Source organism: Ambystoma mexicanum, chromosome 9, assembly GCF_040938575.1.
Source record: "Ambystoma mexicanum isolate Mex_15411 chromosome 9, UKY_AmexF1_1, whole genome shotgun sequence".
NCBI lineage: Eukaryota > Metazoa > Chordata > Amphibia > Caudata > Ambystomatidae > Ambystoma > Ambystoma mexicanum.
The window spans coordinates 1468429032-1468452688 of NC_090931.1; the positions used below are offsets into that span (position 1 = coordinate 1468429032).

Here is a 23657-nt window from a genome sequence, read left to right on the forward strand (position 1 = left end):
AATCAAGGTTGCAGCCGGAAAGACCTATATTTGAGGTGAAGGATTCACTCAGAGGCAAGAGTGGTGGGAGTGGCATCCTGAAAGCGGTCATTATCGATTACACTCCCTTGCAGTTAGTAATGCTCGAGCAAGAGATTGTTATTCTTCTGATTAGAGCATGTGCCAATTTGACAAAGCAACCCACACTTCTGGGGTCTTCCAGAGAAAATGGGCTCTTCCAGAGAAAAGCTTTCTCAAGCGGTCATACAGTGTACACAGATTTGTTCCCAGGCTAGAACAATAAAGAGGTCTTTCATGCCCTGGTGTGCCAGTGGCTATAAAGTGTTATGGAACAACCAGCAGGGGTATGGTTAATAGGAAAATTTGCTTTTTCTCCTGGTGCAGTGCCTTCGAACGCATTACCGGGGGATGGAGTTGTTATGGGGCACGATAGAGGGCAGAGGGACGACAAATCTGTTTCAGACGGTCAGGGTGGTGTGGAAGAAACAGATGTGGAAAAGGCGGGTTGCAGGGTTGTATAGCAGGGAGCTTCCATGGAGTGCGGACTTAAAGCTGCGTCAAGCTATAGCGAGGGTAGGGGTGGGCCAGTTGCCGGAGAAGGGGTGCTGAATGGTGGGGGGATCTATTTGAAGGAGGAAAACCGATGACATTTGAGGAGTGGAGCGCACGCTATGGGATTTCAAGGGGGCATTTCTTAACATATGGGGTGGTAGTTATGGAAGGAGATACCAGAAGAACCAGGAACAAGTCCACTGATGCAGGTGTTGCTAGATCAGATGGGGGGTGGGGGAACACAATCTTCTGTATTCATCAAGCAGTGAGGAGCGAGGTTCCCCTGAAAGAACTAGCAGTGGAAAGTAAATGGGAGGAGGATGGATACTGCCAGAAGGAATGGGCGAAAATATGGGAGCAGGTTCATAAGGTTTTGAGAAAGGCTCGATTTCAACTGATACAGTTTAATATACTACACAGAGTGTATGTTACACCGGCAAAGCTCCACGTTATGAACAGTGACCTTAGTCCTGATTGCTCACGTTGTGGGACAGGGCCTGTAGGGCATTGGCACATGCTCTGGGGTGTGGGGTTATTAAGCGCTACTGGGGAGCGGTCATCTCAATGATTAACGGATTGAGTGCCAAGTTGGAATGTGCTCGAAGGTGTGTGTGTGTGTGGGGCATATTATCAGGGGCGAAAGTAGCACAAATCGCGGAACTCGGTTTTTATTGGTACTGGCCAAACGACAAATAGCCATTGCATGGAAACGACCCCAGGGACTGTCTGTGGAGCAATGGAGGGCAGATGTTCGCAGATGTGAGATGGCAGAACTGGAGATATTGCAGGCAAACAGGGACCCAGAACAGGAAGAAGGGAGGGATTACAGTGGATAAATGAGTTATGTTCCACAAGAGATTTGAAGCCCCCATGAGAAGGGGAGGGAGGCAAGGTGCACGACAGGGGGAAGCAGGAGTGGAGCTGGGGCGAACGGTGGGCAGTCAGGCACGGGGAGGAGAGGGAGAGGGAGCAAGTGCAGCGGTGGGCGATTCCTGGTTAGATGTGGTTGTGTATTATACAGTGGCAACAGAGTGGGGGGACGAGAAGGGTCCCGATAAAATTGGAGGACTAAAGGTGAAATGTGGAGAAAGGGAGAGGGGGTGTGACAGCTGTACGCGAGGGAGGGTTTTGTGTTGTTAGCTCATGTTCAATGTTGACAATGTTGTACAAAGAGACAAACAGGGAGCAGGGGGGTGTAGGTGGGGAGAGTGTTACGGTTTGCTATTTGAGAAAATGGCAATAAAAATAATTTTTAAAAAGAAAATGTGCTTTTGCAATGCACATCAAAAGTGTTTTGTGAATAAACAAGACTTGATTGCCTTCCCAGTAACCAGCATATAGACGAACAGCTGCAACCTGTCTTTCTAGATCGCAGCATACAGCATAAAAAACGATACTCAAGGGAGCTTCAATTTGCCTTCCCAGAACCTAGTGCGAAATCACAAACATGCAGCAACTTGCCTTTGCTGCACCTAGCACACAGTGGTAAACCGCTAGAAGCTGGCCCTCAGAGTTTCGAAACAGGAGTTTGTTGGACTGGCGGGCAGGCTGCTGGATTGGCTTGGGCACTTTTGTTCGGTTTGTGTTGACCTCCATTCCACTCATGACTGGCGGATCACATTGCTCATCCTCAGAAGAACTATCAGAGTCGGAACCAGATATGCTTGAAAGGTCCCCTACAGAGATGCAGAAAACAGCAGCAATAGTTACTAGAAACAAACATTGCGTTCACACGCAGGGAATCCATTACGTGCATGGCAGGATGTACATCAACATACATGCTCCCTGAAACCACAGGCATGTGACCACACTTTGTCCACACATGATCGACTTAACCAACCCAGACATGTATTTATTGTATTTACTGGGTATTTATAATGCGCCTATGCAGCAAAAGGTGTGTCAAGGCACAAGACCACAGCTACCACATCTCTGGAACACAGATGTCCACAATTGCCTTCACATGTTCGTATTACCTGCAAATGCCATAACTGCCCCCCCAACCCCCCCGTCACCTGAATGCTCCATGCACAGTTCACCTGCACTAGCCCAAGCAGCTCATGAACTGCTAGGCACCCATTCTCTTCCTCCTTAATGTGCGCACACAGGGCCCATAGGACCACAGATGTTCACTCTATAAGCCCACACTTTAGTCTGGGTGGAGTTCAGAGGTGTGTGGGCATATTGGAGTCAAGTGGGGAAACAGGTGCAAACCCACCCCCCATGTCTCCCACCCTTGACGGTATCCAGTGTTCGCACCTGCATGGGTACGGTCCTCAAATTCCTCAGCAGTGATGTAGGCTCCACTGACAAGTCGTCGCTTCAAGTTAAATCGATGCCAGTCCAGCTTGTAGTGTTCAGTCTTAAAGAGAAAGGAGAGCGTGTCACCAACACTTTCTGTAGGGGTAGATGACATATAGAGCAGACAAGCGTTCACAAGAGTGCCAATGCACCAGATAACCTGAAAGGGCCTCAGAATGTACTTGCATCAGATGTCAATCTCTATGAATTTGCAAACAAATAATAAAGCCACAATCTTCTAAAATATGCAGTTCTCTTAAGTGTCATTGGTCAATTCTCAAATAAAGAAATCTTGTGCATGACCAGTATCCATCTCCACGTGGTGCAGTTAGAAGTTAAAAGTCCTCACGTGCAGCCCCGAACTTGCCTTTCGAAATATACATATGAGCCTATTGTGGATCCAAGCCCTATACAACCGGTAAGAACAACAGCATCAAAATCAGTATGCAACCAGGGAAATCACCCTCTACTTTTCTGCAGTGCTATGTGGATGTAGTGTGAACGGGTTATCACTGAAAGGCACCCGGCACTGCCACAATAGGTCCCAACTGTGTTCAGTGCACTGACTACCTCAGCATTGTGTTTCAGCAATAAGTGATCTCATGCCAACAATCCCTCATCAAGAGGGAACTTGACTCCAACGAGAGCCCAGCAAGAAGAGAACCAAAAAAGAAGGACCTCAGCAAATAAAGAATGACACTTCAAAGTCACAGTGACATCAAAAGGGAGGGAGACTTTAACAAGTAGCAATACAAGAAGGAACCCAGAGATGGGGCGTGGAAGTTGGGTGGGCACCAGTCCCTGTCGCTTCTACCTGTGCCTGCATCTTTGAAATGTGAACCACTTCTTCTGGCCACAAGCTGGTACTGCAGATTGCAGACCAGTTTCTTTTTTGACCAGTAGGACTTCAAGGGCCAGTGTGCACAGCCGTGGGGGATTGAGTGAGCCCAGTGCCTGGGAAACAGATGGAGCCACCAGCGACATGGGAGCATTTTCCGCCAGTTAACAGCGATCTCATCACACGCAAAAAAACACATGTACAATCCTCTTAGTTTCGTTTTCTTATATAAGCTGAACACGCCTGTGGGCCTCAGTGCGCCAACAAAACATACAACACAAACATAACATGTAATAAATCAAACAACATACACGACCAATCATAAAGGAAGCCAAGAAAAAGAATCATAGTTCATAATACTCAGTTCAAAATAATTCTCATTGGTGTAAGAAGACATATTCTGTAGATGTATACATTGGTTCAAAAACAGGGGTACATTACTTCGACCACATCCTATGACAAAACAGTCTGTATTGCCTGTAGGGCACTAGCTACTAATCTGTACCCTCCAGGGGGCTCTCAGGTCCTGAGTCTAATACAGGTTTGGCCCACTCGATGTAGCCAGGCCAGGATTTTATTTTTGAGTGCCTCTCTTGACTCTGGTTCCTTAGGATTCTCAACAATAGTGAGTATAATGTTACTGGGATCCATAATGAACCTCCTTAGGGTTGGATTAACTATCCTCGCCATATGGGACTTTCTTATATGGATATCCTTATGATGTGATGGGTCAGATATACAGGGTAATTCATAGAATTTCGCACAAAAGTGGCGCACGCGGCTGGTGCACAGTGTGCGCGTGCAAATGTCTGCGCCAGCCGCGTGCGCTAAAATCGATTTCCGCGCACAGCGTATTCATGGATTTCAACCTCCAAAACCAGCCGTGGCACAGCGACCCTGCAGCAGCGTCAGTTACGCCCCCAAGAACGACCCTCGCGCAAGGAAAAGCCATCAAAATCCCCAATCCAGCGCAAAGGGCTGCGCTAACCCTGGACCAGTTTACAGGACTGCCAAACAGCAAACGACAAGCGGGGAACGTGTATTTCAGGGGTGCGCGGGAAGTTTCACACGCGAAAGGGCCTGTGCGAGTGGGGTACATGTATTACGGGGGTGCGCAGGAAGTTTCACACGCGATTGGCCTGGGTACGTGTATTTCAGGGGTGCCCGGGAAGTATCACACGCGATTGGGCTGGGTACGTGTATTTCAGGGGTGCGCGGGAAGTATCACACGCAATTGGGCTGGGTACATGTATTTCAGGGGTGCGCGGGAAGTATCACACGCGATTGGGCTGGGTACGTGTATTTCAGGGGTGCGCGGGAAGTATCACACGCAATTGGGCTGGGTACATGTATTTCAGGGGTGCGCGGGAAGTTTGACACGCGAAAGGGCCTGTGCGAGCGGGGTACGTGTTTTTCAGGGGTGCGCGGGAAGTTTCACACGTGAAAGGGCCTGTGCGAGTGGGGTACGTGTATTACGGGGGTGCGCGGGAAGTTTCACACGCGATTGGTCTGTGTACGTGTTTTTCAGGGGTGCGCGGGAAGTTTCACACGCGAAAGGGCTCAGTACGTGTATTTCAGGGGTGTGCTGGGAGTCCTACACGTGAATTGGCAGTGTGGGTCCTCCCAGGTGTCCCCTCTACCCCCTCCACGGCCCCTGCAGGCAGCCCACACCACAGGGGACTACCCTGCACCCCATGTCATGTCCCGCAGGCAGCCCATCCACCATGTGCATGCACCCCAGCCAAGCCACATGTCACATTGCAATATGATCACCAACTCATGTCTCCCAGCACCCCCAACCCCCAGCAGTGGGGGGCACCTGCCAGCAGGCCCCCACTCATGTCCCCCTGCACCTCCACCCCCCAGCAGTCAGGGGCACCTGCCAGCAGGCCCCCACTCATGTCCCCCAGCACCCCCACCTCCCAGCAGTCAGGGGCACCTGCCAGCAGGCCCCCACTCATGTCCCCCAGCACCCCTACCACCCAGCAGTCAGGGGTACCTGCCAGCAGGTCCCCACTCATGTCACCCTGCACCCCCACCCCCCAGCAGTCAGGGGCACCTGCCAGCAGGCCCCCACACATGTCCCTCTGCACCCCCACCCCCCAGCAGTCAGGGGCACCTGCCAGCAGGCCCCCACACATGTCCCCCCCAACATCACATGAAGATGCACAATCATGGGCCTCATGTCCACCAAAATACCACAGCACGCCACCCCAGTCCTGGCACGCAATGATCTTCCCAATCCACCCCACACTGAATTGTCCATCTCAAGACAGAAGTCAACTATGTACATCAACACATGTCCGTCACACACACACACCGGTTGCCATTGATACTGTAAGCCCACATTTTGACATGCATGAACCCAATGAGCAAATTACACACATGGAAGTAAAATATAAAAATGTATTATGACCAAAATCAATGTAATGAAATTAAAGCATAAAAAATGTCAAACATGAAATGATAAGCATGTCAAAAAAAGAAGAAAATGAAAAGTATAAGCAATCCAAAGAAATCCAAATGAGCCATTGTCCAAACTCTCCGACCACCAAATCAAATCCAAACGAAACGTAAAAAGTAAAATCCATTGCTCCATGGTGAAATCCAAATAATAAGTCCACATAAATCCAATCTCCAACTATGTACAAGCAATGTTCAAGGGTCCATGAGCCCAACGAAAGAAATGAAACCTACCTAAGAAACTACCTAAGAAAAGAACTATATACAAAAAGGTGGGGCATTGTCCAAGCGCCCCAAATGAAAAGAAAACCAAAAGGAAACCTAACACTAATTAAATATATACAATAGCAGCGGGCTAGTCCGACGGCTCACTTCCTGATTTCCCGGGCCAGGGCATCATCGAACTCCTGCTCGATGTCCCGGAGGCGGACCTCCTCCATGGCCCTGAAGGTTCGCAGGGACGATGACATCCGGACCCCCAGGTCCCTGCGAATTGCCTCGAGGCACTCGGCCCGCCTCAGAGCCCTTTGCATGTAGTTCTCCACCCTGACCATCGTGAGCCGTGCCTCTTCCGCCCGCTGCCGCTCCGCATCTATAGCATGGCTCAACCGCTGCCACACGGAAGACACTTCCCGTCCTGGGTCCTCCTGCCCACCGGCCGATGCCTGCCCCTCCGATGTCGAAGGCCCCGAGCCATCATGGCTCCCACCTTGTTGCTGCTACTGCTGTGCCTGTGCCCTGGCTCCTGCTGCCTGCACATCCTCCTCCGGCTGGGGTACAGTTGTTGAGGTGGCCACCCCTGCTGGACGTCCGACTCCCGACTGTGGCAGGGATGTGTCCTCCACCAGCCTGGCCGCACGGTCAGAGGCAGCTCCACAGGGTACCCAGGTGATAAATGGGTGGGAAGATGGCATGGAGGACGACTGGCGCATAGGGGGTTCAGGTGAGGAGGGGGTCGAAGCAAGGCTCAGCAAACGGAGGAATCCGGCCTGGGTGGGCTGTCCCAGTAGGCTGACGTGGTCAACGAGCCATTCGAGATGACGTGCAGTCTCCCCATGAAAAGACTGCAGGTCACCTCGCATGGCCCGTTGACGCAACGCCAACCCACCCAGGACAGGCTCAACCCGTTCCTGGATAGCCACGTCTGCAGGGAGAGGAAGGCCAGTTGTTGTAAGCGGATCCCCTCCCTGAAAACGGGTCTGGACGTAGGCATCCCTGCTGGTGCGGGATGATGCAGTCACAGGATCGGGGACAGGATTACACACAGGCATGTCCGCGGCGGCCTGTGCTGCCTCCTGTCCCTGCCCCTGCACTGCACCACTGGCACCAGTGGAATCCCCACCTCCAGACCCCGTGTCTGTCCCTTGCACGGCCTCCTCCTCCACCAAACCCCCCACCAACCTGGATGACTCTGTGCCATCTTCCTCCGTCGCACCCTGTGGGGTCTCAGCTGCCCCTTCTGCTGCCGAGGAGTCCGACTCCGACCTCCACCTCTTGGACATTCCCTCGGCAGCTGCGGCCTGGGACGCAGCACCGGACTCCTCACTCCCCGACAAGATGACAACCTGGGAGGGGAGCCGGGCCTTGCGTCTCCGGCTGGTGGTGTGATCCACGCCGCTGTTCTCCACAGCACCTCCTCCACCCTCTTCATCAGTTGACGCTGCTGACAGGGAGAGATAGGAGACAGGCATCAGGACACTGTACAATGGACTGATACACACATGACAGTTGGACATGAGTGGCAGTGTCAAACTTCAGACATGGCAGCACAATCCCCAACACACATGGCATGTCAACTCACACACATGAGCAATTCCACAGCCATATGGCAACAGCCAGCACCATCCATACACATACAACAGCATGAGCAGCCAAAGATGAGCCAGACATCACATGAAACACAGGGAGTGCACTAGACATGCACACACGCCACCACACTTACATGCATGTGTACACCTCCACCAACTGTCGCAGTGATGAGAATTGCATCCATGTCACATCTGGCAATCAGTCTCCTACATATCAGTGTCCCAAGCATCCATGTTGCATTTCTGTTGCACCCTTGTCAAATACACACACATGCACATGTACACGGTGCAGATACATGCAGCTGGAACCGACATCCATGTGTCACACCACAACCATGACAACTTACATACACAGTCAAACATGTGTGCTCAGACATCTGCATTTGGCATGCAAGCTTACACACACATGCACCATCCATGTGTCTCACACAAGAGAGGACTTGCATGTGTTAGCCTCACGGCCCTGTACATACACATCCATACATGGCCCTCCAAAAACACATGTGCAACCTGCACACTACAGGCACACCACCACACGCACAGCTTACAATCAGTATGCATGTACACTTACCGCTCGACTCCAGACGGGACTGCCTCTCAAGGACCTGGACATGGAGTGCTGGGGATATGCATTCCAGGATCCTCATTTGATGTTCCGACAGGTGGCCCCGGTCCCCCTTACCATCCGCTGGCTTCAAGATGCGCCGGGCCTTGTTGAGGGTCCTGGACCTGAAGTTCTCCCAGCGCTTCTTGACATGTTCGAATTTGCGGACTGCCACCCCCTCCGCGTTGATGGCATTCACGATGTCCGTCCAGATCCTGGTCCGTCCTTCCTTGTCGGCGCGCAAACCTCTGAAGAGGGCATCATACTGCCCCAGGACTTGCTCCACCAGGACACCAACTTCGGTGGCAGTGAAGCTGGTGGCCCTCTGCCTCCCTGGTTGGGGGTTGCCAGTGGTGCCAGATGGTGTTGTGCCCGACATGGCAACCCCATAGGCAGGAGTGGGTGGGCAACTGGGTCCTGGGGCTGGGCTGTGGAGCGATGTAATCCCAGTCGGGAGTCTTCGGTTCCGGCAGGGGTGGTCACAGCAACTGCACCCCTGGCTGACGTGCAGGCAGCAAATAGCAGGACACGTGGGCAGCAGGCAGTCAGGCAGAAGCAGATGGCAGGTGGGAGCGTGCTCGAGGCTCTGGGGGGGCAGTAATTCGGCCTTCTGGGCAGGAGCGTGGTCTTCCGTGTGCTTACGCGTGGCCAGCTTGATACGGAGTGATTTGGCACGTGAAAATCTTGCACGTCAGCGTGTAATTCGAGGAAAGGCCCTTAGCGCGTAAGCGCGTCAGCACACGTACGCGATTTCATTGGACCAAAGGCCCTTAGAGCGTAAGCGCGTCCGTGACGAGACACGCGCGGGTGTTTCCCAGAACACGGGTGCTTGATCATCGTGCAAGTCCAAAAACTTCACGTCCGAGTGTCAGCTCGTGTAATTGGAGGAAAGGGCCCAAGCGCGTACACGCGGAAGTGACGTTGGACGTGTGGGCCGGTTTAAAAGGTACGTGTAGGACGTAATTTCCTTGTACGTGCTTTTCGTGGAGAGCCAGTGGGTGAATTCTGTACTGCTTGTCGGTTCACACGCGATTTACTTCACAGCGGTTCTAGTTTGTACTCCCTGTTACCTCCGACAGCTTTTTCTGATTTTCTGTTGGGCCCGTTTCCTCAGACAGCGTACAATTCTTCTTTTGGCGGGGGTGTTGCCAACGCGCACGTCTTTTTCACACTCTTTTTCCAGGCAGACAGTGAGTCGTGCACGTGTTTACCAACTGTGCTTGCCCCGTGTGTCGCGTACCCCTTCAGAGGTCATTGTAGGCTGCGTGTAACACGCATACGCTTATTTTTGTGTTTCTGGGTGCCACAGCGTAGTGCGGGTTCATTTTTCCACGCACATGGTCTACGAGGGGTTGCATGCACGTTATATTCTGTTTTTGGGGTGCCTGTGCGTTGCGTGACCCGTCATCTTCCCCCAGGGGTCACAGACAGCCTTGCTAGTGCACTAGGGTACGAATTCCATCTAGTACCCTACCCCTTTGACCCCCAATTGCCCAGGACAATAGTTTACTGCAACTCCCATACGCACAACAACATCAGTGCCATGGCTGGGAGGCGAGCAAGCGGTAAGGGAGGCAAAGGTGGGCGAGCCTCAACAGGTGGGCGTGGTGGGCGCGGTAGGGGACGTGGCCGGGATTTGCAGAGTGCCCCTATCCCCCCATTTGTGGAGGACCAATCAGGGACACCCATGCCCCCCCCCATGGTTGAGGGAAACGTGGCTGACACCATCCCAGCTCAGCCCTTGTTGGTCCGGCCCATTGTGGCACCTGACCTGGCACAGGAAGATTCCCAGGCTGACTTCCAGGTCAGCAAGTCTAGGCCACGTGTGGTGGTGCAAGTTGGTGTCAGCAGGCCACGTGGATCTGGGGCAGCTAGGTCATCTGCTGCCCCGAGTAGGCAGGGTGGGGAGGCTGCAGGGGCAGCTGCAGCTCCATCCACCCCAGCTCTGACTCTCCCAGCCAGGACAGTGTCGGTCCCGGGCCATCATACTGACGTTCCCCCTGCCAACATCTCACTTCAGCCAATCCCTGCACCAAGTCCTATGGTCAGTGTGCATTCGCACACTCCTACTGCCCAGTCCACCGATGCTCCTGCCCCTAGTGACCAGAGCGGCATAAGCCACTCACGATCCCCACCACCTTCCAAAAGAATGAGGAAGAGTGCTCGTCCACTACAGGCTGATACCCCAGACACGGCTACGCAGTCCGGCACGTCAAGGAAGCCTAGCTTCAATGATGCCGAACGTGATGCACTTGTGCAGCATGTGTCCGCACAGGACCGCGAAATGTTGATTACTGCAGGGTGCAAGACCACACCTGCTCGACGTCAGGCACACTGGCAGACCGTCGCAGACATCTGTGAGGCGCACAGCTGGTGATTGCTACAAGCGCTGGAATGACCTTAAACGCAGGGCAAAGAAAAAGTTGGCCTCAAATCATGCCGCTACTCTGGTGACTGGAGGTGGGTCTCCACCAGAGGACATTGAACTCACTCTACATGAGTATGTTGCTGGGACCTATGTCACAGAGGAACAGATCCAAGGTGTGGGAGAACTGCCAGATTACGAGGCATTGTCCGGTGAGTGCACATGCATGTGTGTGTGATCCATGTGTATGTTGTGTGTGTGAGGGGTTCTGATTGAGTGCCAGGTGAGGGTGTGTGTGCCTGAGTGGTTTGGGTCACCCATGTGCTTCATACTAAACATTCTGCGCCCCTGGATTTGGGTATTACAGTATCCCTTCTGCCCACAGTAGACAATTTGCGCAACATCACGCCAGTTGCCCTTGAAGTGGCATCTTGCAACAACATTGTTCCGTATTTTTCAGTGTTCATTCAGGCCGATTGTTTCAATTCCCCCACTTTTACTACGCATTTCTCAGCCATATTGTCACATATGTGACATGCCTATGGTACATGGCATCTGTGTGATGGCATGTGTCATGTATGTGGATTGGACATGCCACTCACAGGCCAATGTGTGATGGCACTGCTAGCCAGCATGCAGCTAATGTGTTGCTCTTCCATCTTGGTGTCATCAGTGTCTGACATTTGCCTCCCCTTCTAACTCAGTGACAGTGCATGCATGGGAGGGTTATAGTCACGTGGGACATGTGTCAATCAAGTACTGGTTCAGTAGCTTGTCAGGCCTAATCGTGTGCCATGGTGCTAATGCCTGTTTCCATTCTTTGTCTTTCATGTTTTTGCAGGGGATGACGCACTTGATGCTGTTGAGGTTGAGGAGATGGTGCAGACCCAGGAGGGATCTCAGGCACGAACGGGCACCAGTGGGGGATGTGGTGTGGTGGTGGGTGAGAACCCACTCTTGCTGCAGACCATTCTCTCCAGGGGTGTCTCTGGGTGCACCTCCTCAGACCTCTATTCAGATGTTGATTCGGATGATGAGACCTATGTGGCGTTGCAGGTAAGTGTTTCTGGCAGGGATTCTGTTCTGTCCAACCCACCTGCAGCAGGGGTAGAACCCTCTATGGAGATGTCAGTGTTGGTAGGGCCGCCTTTGGTGGTTACGGATGCAGGGTCACACTCTGCAACATCTGATCCTGTTCCTGGGCCAGCAGATCAGAGGGGGAATGCAGTCCTGCAGCCTCAGGCAGTGCCGGCACAGCAAGGCGCAGTTCGCCTTGCCCCAGACAGGTGTGGTGCCCGCCTACGCGGTGGCCGTACGCCACCCGGCAATACCGCATGGGAGCAATCCATATACGGTATGGCAAACCAACAGGCAGCATCATCTGAGATGATGGCTCAAGCAATGGAGAGGGTGGCCACTTCCATTGTCCCCCCTGAAAGGCAGATGGAGGAACTACAGCAGGCAACAGACTCCATTTGCCAATCACTCAGGGAGGACATGTTGGCGTCCAACAGGGACAGACGGGCGGCACTGGAGACTCTGCGGGAAGCCATTTCTATAGAGTCCCAGAGCCCCAGGGAAGCCCTGAGGGTAGAAGTCCATCACCTCAGGGAGACTCTTGTTGACCTTGAGGCTTCCACTAACTTGAGGACAGAACAGCAGCTGGAGCGGCTCACACGTACGCTCTCAGCTGAGATGCAGGCAACTCGGGAGGAGGTCCGGGCATCACATCAGGTGGTGCATGGGGATCTCCGCACTATAATCCTCCAGAACGAGACCTTCCACACCCGGATGCTTGCTGCCATGGAGGACCAGACTAGGGCTTTGCGTGGGCTGCCTCCCACAGCACCACCACCTCCTGTGCCAGCAGCAGAGGGTGATGAGAGCGACCACAGCGATTCTCTCACGATAGCGTAGCCGTGCAGGCCATGAGCCCATGGAGGTGTTTTTTTTCCCAACATCCACACAGGTGGCTGTTGGTGTGCACCCTGTCCTCGGACCTCCTGGGTGGCCTCCACCACCCCCCCGGCCACCACATGGCCATTTTTGATTTTTTTTTACAGTGTGTTACCTTGTGTGGCTCCCGTGGGCATCCACTGTATTCCGGCTGGGCACATGCAGGCTTGTCCTGAGTTTGGGTTAGATGCTTGGGTTCGTGAGACACACACCCCTCCTGCTTCCCGTTTCCATGTGCTTGCAAAGGGTGTGCCCAAGTGACAGTGACTTACACAGTGACGTTGGACTCCCATGACCTGTGTGGGCAGACTGTAGTCAATGCTGTGTATACATTCCTAGTGCATATTGTTGTTGTATTGTACACTGCTTGGTGTATTGATGTGTGCTTGTGCATCCATGTCTCCCTCCTAATTTGCAGGTTCATTCCTCATGTCTTCACAAGGCCGTCTACTTTGGAGATGGAGTTCATGTTGTAAGCAGTGCACTTACAGATTTGCGTGGCACTAACACTGTACAGTTGGAAGTGGTCGATGTGCTGGCATAATCAGGTTGTAAGACTACGTATACCTTAACTTAGTACTGTCATGTTAATGCTATATTTGGGGTTGGGTAGCTGCATTGTATTGTGGTAAGTATTTGGTCATGTGTGTTAGTTATACATTAATGGGAGAATATTGTGTGTGGCCAGTTTCCATTAGGGACACTATACTTTGTGACACTTGTGTAATGCTTTGGGGATTACTATGCTCTCACATAGCATGACATGCCATGGTGTGTTGGGTGGCGGTGCTGGGGAGGGGTTGGGTGACATGGCACTGTTGTCATGTTGTAGCTTGCAAGGGGGTAATGATTTTAGCAGCATAGAAGTGTGTATTTTGATGACACAGCTTTGGTGGTGTTTGTGTAGGTAGGGATGCACACAATGAAACACTTCCAGGTGAACAATCTCAGGCTGGTATGGTTGTAACAGGGGGGTGATTTTAGGTGAAGTAATTAGCCACCAGCTGTGTACGGCCGCCTCACCCCGTGCCCTTTCCCCTCCCATGCGCAGCGGCCGTGCATGTGGTTGGGGGTGTGGGGGCACCACCATATCCACGGGCAGGCCCCGGCGTGTTGCAACGTTGTGCAGGACACATGCTGCCACTATGATCCTGCGCACTACTGGGGGAGCGTATAACAGCTGCCCGCCAGAACGGTCAAGGGAGCGAAAGCGTGACTTGAGCACTCCGAATGTGCGCTCCACTATGCCCCGGGTTGCAATGTGGGCTGTGTTGTATCTTACCTCGGGTGGCGTGGTGGGGTTCCGAAATGGCGTCATCATGTGGGTGCTCAGAGCTTAGGCACTGTCCCCTGGGGAGGCGGTGATGGGTATCATTAGTGGGGTTGTGACAGTACTCAGTATCTGACATGCATGCATGTGCAGTGGCATTTATACTCACCAAGCAGCCATGTATCGCCATGCTGCCCAGCTTCTAGGTCCCGGTTTAGGGTTGACATTGTGTAAATGAAACTGTCGTGGGTGGACCCTGGATAATTGGCATATACGGAGGTGATGATTCCCTTGGCATCACATACTACCTGGACGTTGATGGAATGCCAGTGCTTGCGGTTTCTATAGATGTGCTCAGATGCCTTGGGGGGACGTAGAGCCACATGGGTGCAATCAATGGCACCTAGCACTTTGGGGAATTGTGCCACCCCGTAGAAATCCTGGGCGGCAGCCTGCCTTTCTGCAGGTTTTCTGGGCAGGTATATGTGCCTGTGGACTGATGGGCGTGCAGTGATGATGGCCAACACCTGGTGTAGGCAGCGTGACTGCGTGGCCTGTGACACCCCCCCACTATGGCACTTGTCCGCTGAAATGATCCAGTGGCCAAGAAATGCAGTACATTAAGGACCTTCTCCAGGGGGCTGAGTGCTTGGGAGCACAGGGTGGGTGATGGGAGGTCATCCTCCCACTCACTCACCAGGTCGAGTATTATGTGAGGTGGAAACCTGTACCTCCCATACACCTGGTCATCAGGCATCCCAAAAAGGCTGGTTCTGGGTGTAAAAATTCTGGCCCCGACTATCCTCCTCCTCCTGCTGTATCCCACGGACACTGCTGCCAGGAACGGTATATTCATCCTGGCATGTGAGCTTGTTTGTTGTTTGCGCGCACTTTTATGCTGCGCGGGTCGACTTACGCCTGCTTCCTGCTGGCGTACGTGTTTCCGGATTGGCCCGTCTTTTTTGGCGCATGCCTTAGCCCCGTTCGATTCCATGAATACGTGTTGTAGGCGAGCATGTAAGACTTCCTGCGCACCCCAATAATACACGTACCCCGCTCGCCCAGGCACAATCGCGTGTGAAACTTCCCGCGCACCTCAGTAATACACGTACCCCGCTCGCCCAGGCACAATCGCGTGTGAAACTTCCCGCGCACACCCGAAATACACGCACACGCTATTTTTCACCCAGCGGGTGTCCGTGTTTGTCGCGTACCCCTTTGCACGTCATTTGTCCTAGAGGGACACAGTATGGGACATTCATCAGAGCTGTATATACGTGCTTTTTATTAGCGCACATTTTGGCGCACATTTTTTTCATGCGCAGGGACGCTACCGCCTGCCTTCGTGTGGCGGACGTGTTTGGGCCTGTGCGCGTCTTTGCCCGTGCGCTGGTTTGCCCTATTCGATTCCATGAATACGTGTTGTAGGCGAGCGTGTGGGCGTTCCGCGCACTTGCCTCCTGTACTTCCCCCGTGACGCCCACATTTTCACGCGTTGTTCCCCATTCCGAGTGTTACGCCCAGTGATCCGCCTACTTTTGTTATGTGCGCCGCGCTATGTGCGCTTTCGCTGTGGCCGTAGCGCACGCCGTTAGATGACCTGTGCGCCGGTGTGCGCCGCGCCCTTTTTCAGCGCACATCACAGATTATTCAAGTGCACGGACTTCCATGAATCGATGTGCGCGGTTTTCCCTGCGATTTTCGCACTTGCACTGCGATTTTCGCACTTGCACTAGCATTATTTACAGATGTGGAGTGTGTTGGAGTGTTGTCATGAAAGGTTTCTGCAACAGTTCTAAGGACAGGCCGGACTTGTTCTCCCTGCTGAGTCCCCATATCTACAGTTTCCCTCAAAAGCATTCCTAACCCAGAAGCATCTTCTGGGCTTGTTTGACAATACTGATGAACACAGTTCTGGGTCTGATCGGTTTGGCAGGGTTTAACCACACTCCGAGAATGTACCATAGCAACTCTTGTATCCAAAGAATCAAAGCAGGTGCAGAATTCTACCAATTTTGTACAAGCATGAAGATCCTGTATGATACGCTCCTTGATATGCTGCCATCTTCCTGAATTAATTGGATCCTCAATGGCCTCCTTTAAAACCATCGAGGATTGCTCTAAGGCTTCGGAAGTCACATCCTTCATCTTTTTTGAGGGAGTCTGCATTACTAGGACCAGGGCGAGCACAAAACATACAGAACCGTCCACTTCATTTTCCGCTGGCGTTTCCATAATAGCACATACACGATCAGCTTGAGTAGAAGCCCCATTTTTCCACGGCTCCAAGCAGGTGGTAACAATACCCCTAACTGGGCTTTGACCTACCCTCTCACCAGCTTTCTCGGTAGAGTGAGCTGGCTTGTCCTGAAGTCACTGTCTCCTGCGGGCACTTAGTGCCAGGACCTCAGACAATCGGCTACTACTCCCACCAAGGGCTGGAGATTCATAAGAGGGAGAATGTACATTTTGTAGCGGTCCCTTCTTGCCCCAGAAGTTGGGGGGGGGGAGGGGGTTTGAGCTGTGACAACATATCATGCATAGATTTGGGTAGCAGGTAGTAACAGGCATTGTTGGTCAGTGTTCCAGTCACTACACAAAAGTGTTAGTGACTGGAATATAGCCTGCCTAGGGCGAGGTGTATACAACAGCACCTCAACAGGAAACAGGGTGTCAATGACTCACCCTGATGCCCCCCCCCCGGTTTACTACCTTATTGGCTTCTCTCCGAGACAGCCTCTATGGCCTCTGGGTGAGGAGCTCAAAACTACTGCAAACCTTATAGGTGGCTCTTCTTGGACCAAGACCCCAAGCGAACAAGCAGCAGCATGCAAAGGAAACCACAAATCCGACGCAGGACAAACGCTAAGTAACGGGAGTATAGCAGCAACACGCTTGCCGCAGTCTTACCACCTAACCAAGCCAGGTCGGGCGAAGCGAACGGCCTCCAGCAGTCACCGGCAATCACCAGTCACCTGAAGGGCAACGAAGCAGCCAGGGGAAGCTTGTGACGGTGCTGGAAGTCTCAGAGACATAGTTCAATGAAAATGAATGGGAGGCTGCAGTGTCCGAAAACCACGCGTCCTCCGAGGCTCGACCAGTCATGTTGGAGGAAAGAACCTTGTAGCATCGAGCACCGCGTCAAACCGCACCATCTCCAGACTGCCGCCTCCAACACAAGAAGCAAGTCTTACCTGCGATGGGGCGGCGGAGTTGTCCTCCTGTTAAACCAGCATCTCCTATATGCTGGGAAGCCTTCGCATGAACTGGGACATTGAAATACATTCTCACTGTATTGGGCATCCATTCACTAGAGTGGCAGACCAGCACACGAGAAAGGGGTGGGGCTTAAGATGCCTTTTGTGCTTTTGCTCACCTGTAACACCTCCCCTGAGAAAAGGAAAGCCAGTGGTTGGCCAGGGGAACCAGGTGAGGAAGAGAGCCAAAGGAGAAGGAAGGGGAAGATAAGAAGGTGGACAAGAAACAGGAAGATGTGGGTTATTTGGGTGAGGTCACCTGTGACAGCTCTGCCTACCAGGTCTGCCGCCTCCGGCAGGGTCTGACCTGTTGGGCAAACCGGCTGTGGCAGGTAGATGTCTACTTTGCAGGCCCAGAAACAAGCCACCTGGTAATGCCCCCGGCACACTTACACCCAGACAAGCCAAATTTGCTGTTTGCCTGTGTCATTCCATTGACATTGATGAATGCAGACAGAAATCCCTCACATCACTCATTTTACACCAAAATGTACATACAATGCATACACAATTTCCATTGACAATGCACATGTTAGCAAGCCCATCTATGACATATGCTACGTCTTCTGCAAGTCGCATGTAATAACTTGCATTTGTAAGCGACCAATATAAAAACTGTACCAACATGATACAGGCCCCACAATTATTTCTTGCCCCTTTCTGTCAACTTCCGTGCAGGTGATGCTGGAAACCCCTTGATGCCATGGCTGATGACCCTCATGAGGCAACCACAGAGTCAGCACGAGCAAGGATACAACCGTGCTCACATCAGGACACGTTGTACGACTGAGCAGACACTTGGCCTGTTAAAGTCAAGGTTCCACTGCCCAAGCAGATCAGGGGGGGGGCACTGATGTACAGCCCTGTGAAGGTGGGAAAGATAGACCTGGCCTGTGCCATGCTGCACAACATGTGTATCAGGCGCAACATACCACTGCTCCCGGGCATGGACATGTACCCACCTAATACAGAGGATGAGAATGACAGTGATGAGGAACTGCCACTAGCACATCGCAGGGAAGCCATGTATGGGCGTGAGGCACGTGATTCACTGAAAAACCACTATTTCTAATCTAGCACATGGCCTAGAACAGCTAACACACTTAGCACTGTACAGGAAATAAAACTCATGAATGTCTAGTCATGATTTCAAAGCAACACCAAGTGTAATGTATGTGCAACTACACCAACTATACAAACTATCCCTCCACACAACTATCCCTCCCACACCGCCCCATCCCATCTATCCATCTCCACTCCCGCCTCCCCAACTATCTATATACAACTCCTGTCATGGGTTCCATGTAATAATGTCGCCACAAAAATCTCGCCATGCAAAAATCTCGCCGAAAAATGGCCGTTTTTTGTGGCGACATTATTGCATGGAACATGCGGGGGACACCCCCGCAACCCCCAAACTTATTTTTTTTCTCGTAATTTTTTTTTTTTCAAAAAATGTTTTGCCCCTGTCCCCATATATATGGTCACCCAAATAATACCGCCACGACATTTTCCCGACGATATTCTTTACGGCGACCATATATATGGGATATTATTACCTGATACCCTCTCATGTTGTCCAAGTAGTGCTTGCAGAAGACACAGGCAGGGGACATCTGTTGTGGGCGTATTTCTGTCCCCGCTTACTATCTGGCATGTGACTGCGTGCAGAGGACAGGCGCATCGAACGTCGCCTTGGGCTGCTGGGCACAGAACTTGCAGGCGTGGAACTTGTGGATGGTGTGTGGGCCTGCTCAGTGGGCCGTCTGTCGAGGAAGGCCTGAAGGCACATTGCCATTGTCTCTGCAATGGAGGACATGACATCATTGCCATCTCATAACCTCCTGGCCATCTGGACGATGGCAGTTGTGCAACATCCAAGTGCAGGTGCATTTCGCCGCCCACTGGTCTGCAAACTCTCCTGCATCAACTGCGCCTCCTGGAGGTCCTGCTGCACTAGGGCAGTTAAGGCATCCTGACGTTCCTCGATGCGCCCGAGTCGGCCATCCATTTCCCAAACGCTGGGGAAGGGTTGGAGTTGTGGGCTCATTGGGTCCACTAAAGGCTCATATCTGCTGCAGTCGCTGGTCTCTACTGTGTCGACTCCACCATTGTCAGCTATGTCCTCTGCACTTGATAGATGGGCATGTGCATGTGGCTGCTTTGCTGGTGGTGGTGGCACTACAGCAGCTGGAGCTGGTGGGATGGCGGCAGCTGTGCTCACAGTGATGGCGGGTGCTGGCGGGATGGCGGAAGCTGTGCTCACAGTGCTGGCGGGATGGCCGCAGCTGTGCTCACAGTGATGGCGGGTGTTGGCGGGATGGCTGCAGCTGTGTTGACTGTGGCAGTGGAGGATGTGGTGTCCTGGGTTGTGGTGCGTGGAGTCTGGCGTCAGCTAGTGGCCCTTGAGGTGCTTGCATGGGCCACTTCATTGTAAGATGATGTTCCTGAGGGAGTCAGAAAGATATGTTGTCAGTGAACAGTGTGGATTAATGAGGCAGAGATACATACATTATGTTGGCCATGGCAGTGCTGTGTCTGGGACATGCCGCGGGACATGGCATGGTGCACAAATGCATGTGTTATGCATACTGAGCTGCAGAATGTGTGATGTTGGTACATGGTAGAGTAGTGCGCCGGGGATACTGCTGTGGTGTACTGCCACTTGCTGGGTACAGTGTTGGGGCAGGGGGCGTTCACGCTGTGGGATGTTGGGGTGGGGAGTGGTGGGATATTGATGGGGTAAGCATGGGCTTGCTGCCTATACCAGTTACAGGGACAGTTGAGTATTTATGCTTAGGGGTCGGGCTGGCTGGGACGAGGGGGGGTCACATGTTGACTGTGTGCAACGGTGATCATTTGTGGGTGTAGATGGGGCTTAGCACTGCTGTGATTTGGTGCCAGGGGAAGCATGGCGGGTACACATGCAGTACGCTGTGGCAGGGTGATGTGCGTCTGTGTGAGAGCAGATGCATGTTCAGTTGGCAGTACTGGGGGTGCTGGGTGGTTCTATGTGTATTTCTGGGCCGGGTCATAGTTTAGTGGCCAGGGTGTATGTCTATGTATGCACCCTGGATATTTTCCCAGGGCAGGGGGGGGCAATCATGGGGCTCATTCAGGGTGTTTTTGGGGTTGTGGACGATGCAATTACCATTCCTATGATATGTTGGTACAGTGGTGGGTGCAGTGGGGGCCAGGGAGGTTGGTATTACATTGGGGTTATGTGTACTCACCAAACTCTTTGGGTGTCCCGGCTCCGCAGCACCGACCCCTTCAATGGACTCCACGTGCTGCAAATCTCCTCCCAGGGAAATAGGCGCATTGGGGATGCACCCCCCGCCACCTGGGGCAATGCCCCGTCTCCGCTGGGCTGAGAGGAGGTTGCATACTCTCAGACGCAGGTCGTCACATCGCTTGTGGCAGTCTCGCACTGTGCGTGGGGTAGTGCCGACTGCTGACACCTTCTGGGCCACCTCCTCCCAGATGCTCTTCTCGCGCAGCTGGGTTTGCCCGCGCTGGTCATTGCTAAGAGCTCTGGTGCATAGTGGACAATGGTGTCCACTAGCATGTTGCGCTCGGGCTCAGAAGCGTGGCTGTCGCTTGCGGGTCTCACAGATTCTAGATGACATGCTGACAGTAGAGTTTGTCTTGTCAGGAGGGATGGATGTCACCTGTGCTTTGAGGATTGCAATCGATTGTGTTTTTGTAATGGCCGCCGGCCGGTTTCTTGTTCCGGCAATTACTTTGTTTCCAGTCACAGTAATTGTGAGACTGCGGTTACCGGTGCCGGTGGCTCTGGCACTGTGATGTCAGATTCGGAGGCACCGGCACCGAGGATGACGATGTTGTCTGTTTTTAGGTAGTTAGATGGTGTTTCCGTGATGCCAGTACCGCCGTTTCCTGCATGCCGGAATGCGTGTGCCCGACTACACGTACTCATCCGGTGATTCTGGGATCACAGGTTGGCGGAACCGGTGGCACCGGCATGACGGTAACTGGGAATACTTACCGGCATACTTGTAATGAGGCACAATAATTCTGGTTAGACAGTCAGTTATAAAGCACAGTTATTTATGTAGGCCCTTCGAACACACTGAAAAATGCAACTAGCAGGTAGCATTATCACACAACACCATATGATCCAAATATACACAATTACTTGTAGGTTCATTTACTATGCATCATCAAATAGCTTAGCCATGCAATGCAGGTAAGTAATGCAGATGCAGTAAAATGATAGGAACCAGTCACAAGTACAATGTCCCTTTCTTTAGAAGTCCAAATCCTAAGATGTATGGGGCCTAGTGCCTGAAAGTCACAGGTTCCAGTACAGGTTTGTCACAGGCATGAGTTCTCTTAAAGGATGCAATGGGCTTGTGGTGGCAATTAGTTTCAAATTATTTAAAAGTACAATAACAATTTACGAGTAGAAAGGTAAGTTCTCCTCTCCCTTCCAGACACAAGGCTAGCCCTGCGGCAGGATACCCAACCCAGGTTTGACGACCAAAGATGAGTAAGAGGGAGCTAGGAGACAAAGGGATTTCTTCCCAGTGTTATCATATGGAGGACAAGGGGCAACAGGCCCACTGATGCTTACTTAGCCCCCCGACGACTCAGATTTCCCCAGGGATCACGATGGGTCGACTGGGGGGCGGAGGGGAGAGTCGCTGGGTGTGCAGTCCTCTGCCCTTTGTTCCAGTGAGAGGTGCCAAGGAGTTGCAGGTACGAGAATTCTTCCGGTCGGGTGCAACTGCAAGATGCAATCCCCGTCGATAAAGAAATGCAAATTCTAACGATGCAGACCTCTTCATGAAACTTGACAGGATGGAGTAAGGAGAGTTCGAGCGACCGTCACCGTTTGCAGGCGAGGGCAGGCGTCCTTCCAGTCTCAGTCACAGAAGCAGCTCCCGGAGAGGTTCCCTTGAAGATAGGAAGCTGACATTCGGGGAGAAATCAATTTATGGAACAAGCTCGCGGCCACCAAAGTTCCAGACTAAAACGCGGAACGTGACAATTCTGATGAGGTAGCCTATGAGAGAGCTGTTTAGTCCACAGGGCAGTCCAGAGGCACTTACGAAGGCTCTGAAGGGATAGATCCTCGAGAAAGCATCGAGGCTATTTGGTCCCACTAGTCCAAGGGCTGAAGCACCAAGGAGGGTCTTCAGATATTAGGTATATGAGCAGGGCTTCGCTGGGCCAGACACTGTAGAGGATGTGGGGACACTTCGTCTGCTCTTCTGCAAAGACATTTTTGGCTCCAACGGAGATCTCAAGAATAGATGCAGAAGCCTTCCGTTCATAAAGAAATGCGAGCTGGAAGCAAGTCCAAGCCCACCAATGGTAAGGATCTGCACCATCCAAACAGCGAGCAGTTGTCCAATCAGGGACAACTACTGGTTTCACATCTACCCCAGTAGCATACTTTCTGGCATCAGTGGTGTGGACTGGAACTAAACAGGTGTGAGGGTTCAGTAATGAGAGGCGGACAACTGTTTGAAGATCTTTCAAAACATGCCATTTTATTCTTAAAGAAAATATATAAACATTTCTCACTTTCCCTACTCTACTGAGGAATTCCCTGCCTACTCTAAAAGCTAAAGAACACACTCTAGTACCGAATACCTGCCCTCACACTAAACAACAAACACACAAATAAAAGGTATGGCAATTCAACATAACAGGTATAACTCTGTTCACAGTTATGTGAACAGAGGATAGCACAGGGGCAACACGCTGGTCTTGGAAGCAAGACCACGCAGAGCAACCGGTTTGAATCCCGGATCCGCGCTTAAAAACCAATCTCTGGTATGGTATTAGGCGCGTTATAAAAAAACTATTAAATAAATAATATTAACAATTCCTAAATGTTCTTCTAATGTCCTGGGTGATTTCCCTTCCCCAGGATTCAAAGCAACTTCATGAAAAATGTTCAACCATAGAAAGGAAATGGCTTAGCTCAGTTCTTGATTTTAATGTCAAAGCAAAAGTTCACTAACAATAGTTTCCAATGGCAACAAATCTCCTCTTCTGGGTAAAGTTATCCACTTTTAGGACAATAGCCACAATGGTAATCCTGGCCACGATGCTTTGTCGCTCCCAGAGGAAGATTTGCCACAGTTCAAATGCAATATCCACACTGTTAATGTTACACAGTCCTTGGTTAACAGTTAGGACTTCTTGAATTAGAGGTTTGACATTCAACAGGGTATATTTGTCAGGATGACTTCATAATACTGCTATGTC

The 23657-nt window shown here is 52.0% G+C and overlaps 1 protein-coding gene across 2 annotated transcripts in view; it reads right to left on the reverse strand.

The window, feature by feature from the left end:
- Nucleotides 1-23657, reverse strand: part of ANKZF1 (ankyrin repeat and zinc finger peptidyl tRNA hydrolase 1) — an 803428-nt gene that overhangs the window by 660470 nt on the left and 119301 nt on the right. For both annotated transcript variants that reach the window (XM_069616921.1, XM_069616920.1), the window contains exons 4-5: nucleotides 2812-2914; nucleotides 2014-2228 (exon numbers count right to left, since the gene is read on the reverse strand). In XM_069616921.1, coding sequence (XP_069473022.1) covers nucleotides 2014-2228; nucleotides 2812-2914 — 318 coding nt within the window. The remainder of the gene's footprint in view (nucleotides 1-2013; nucleotides 2229-2811; nucleotides 2915-23657) is intronic.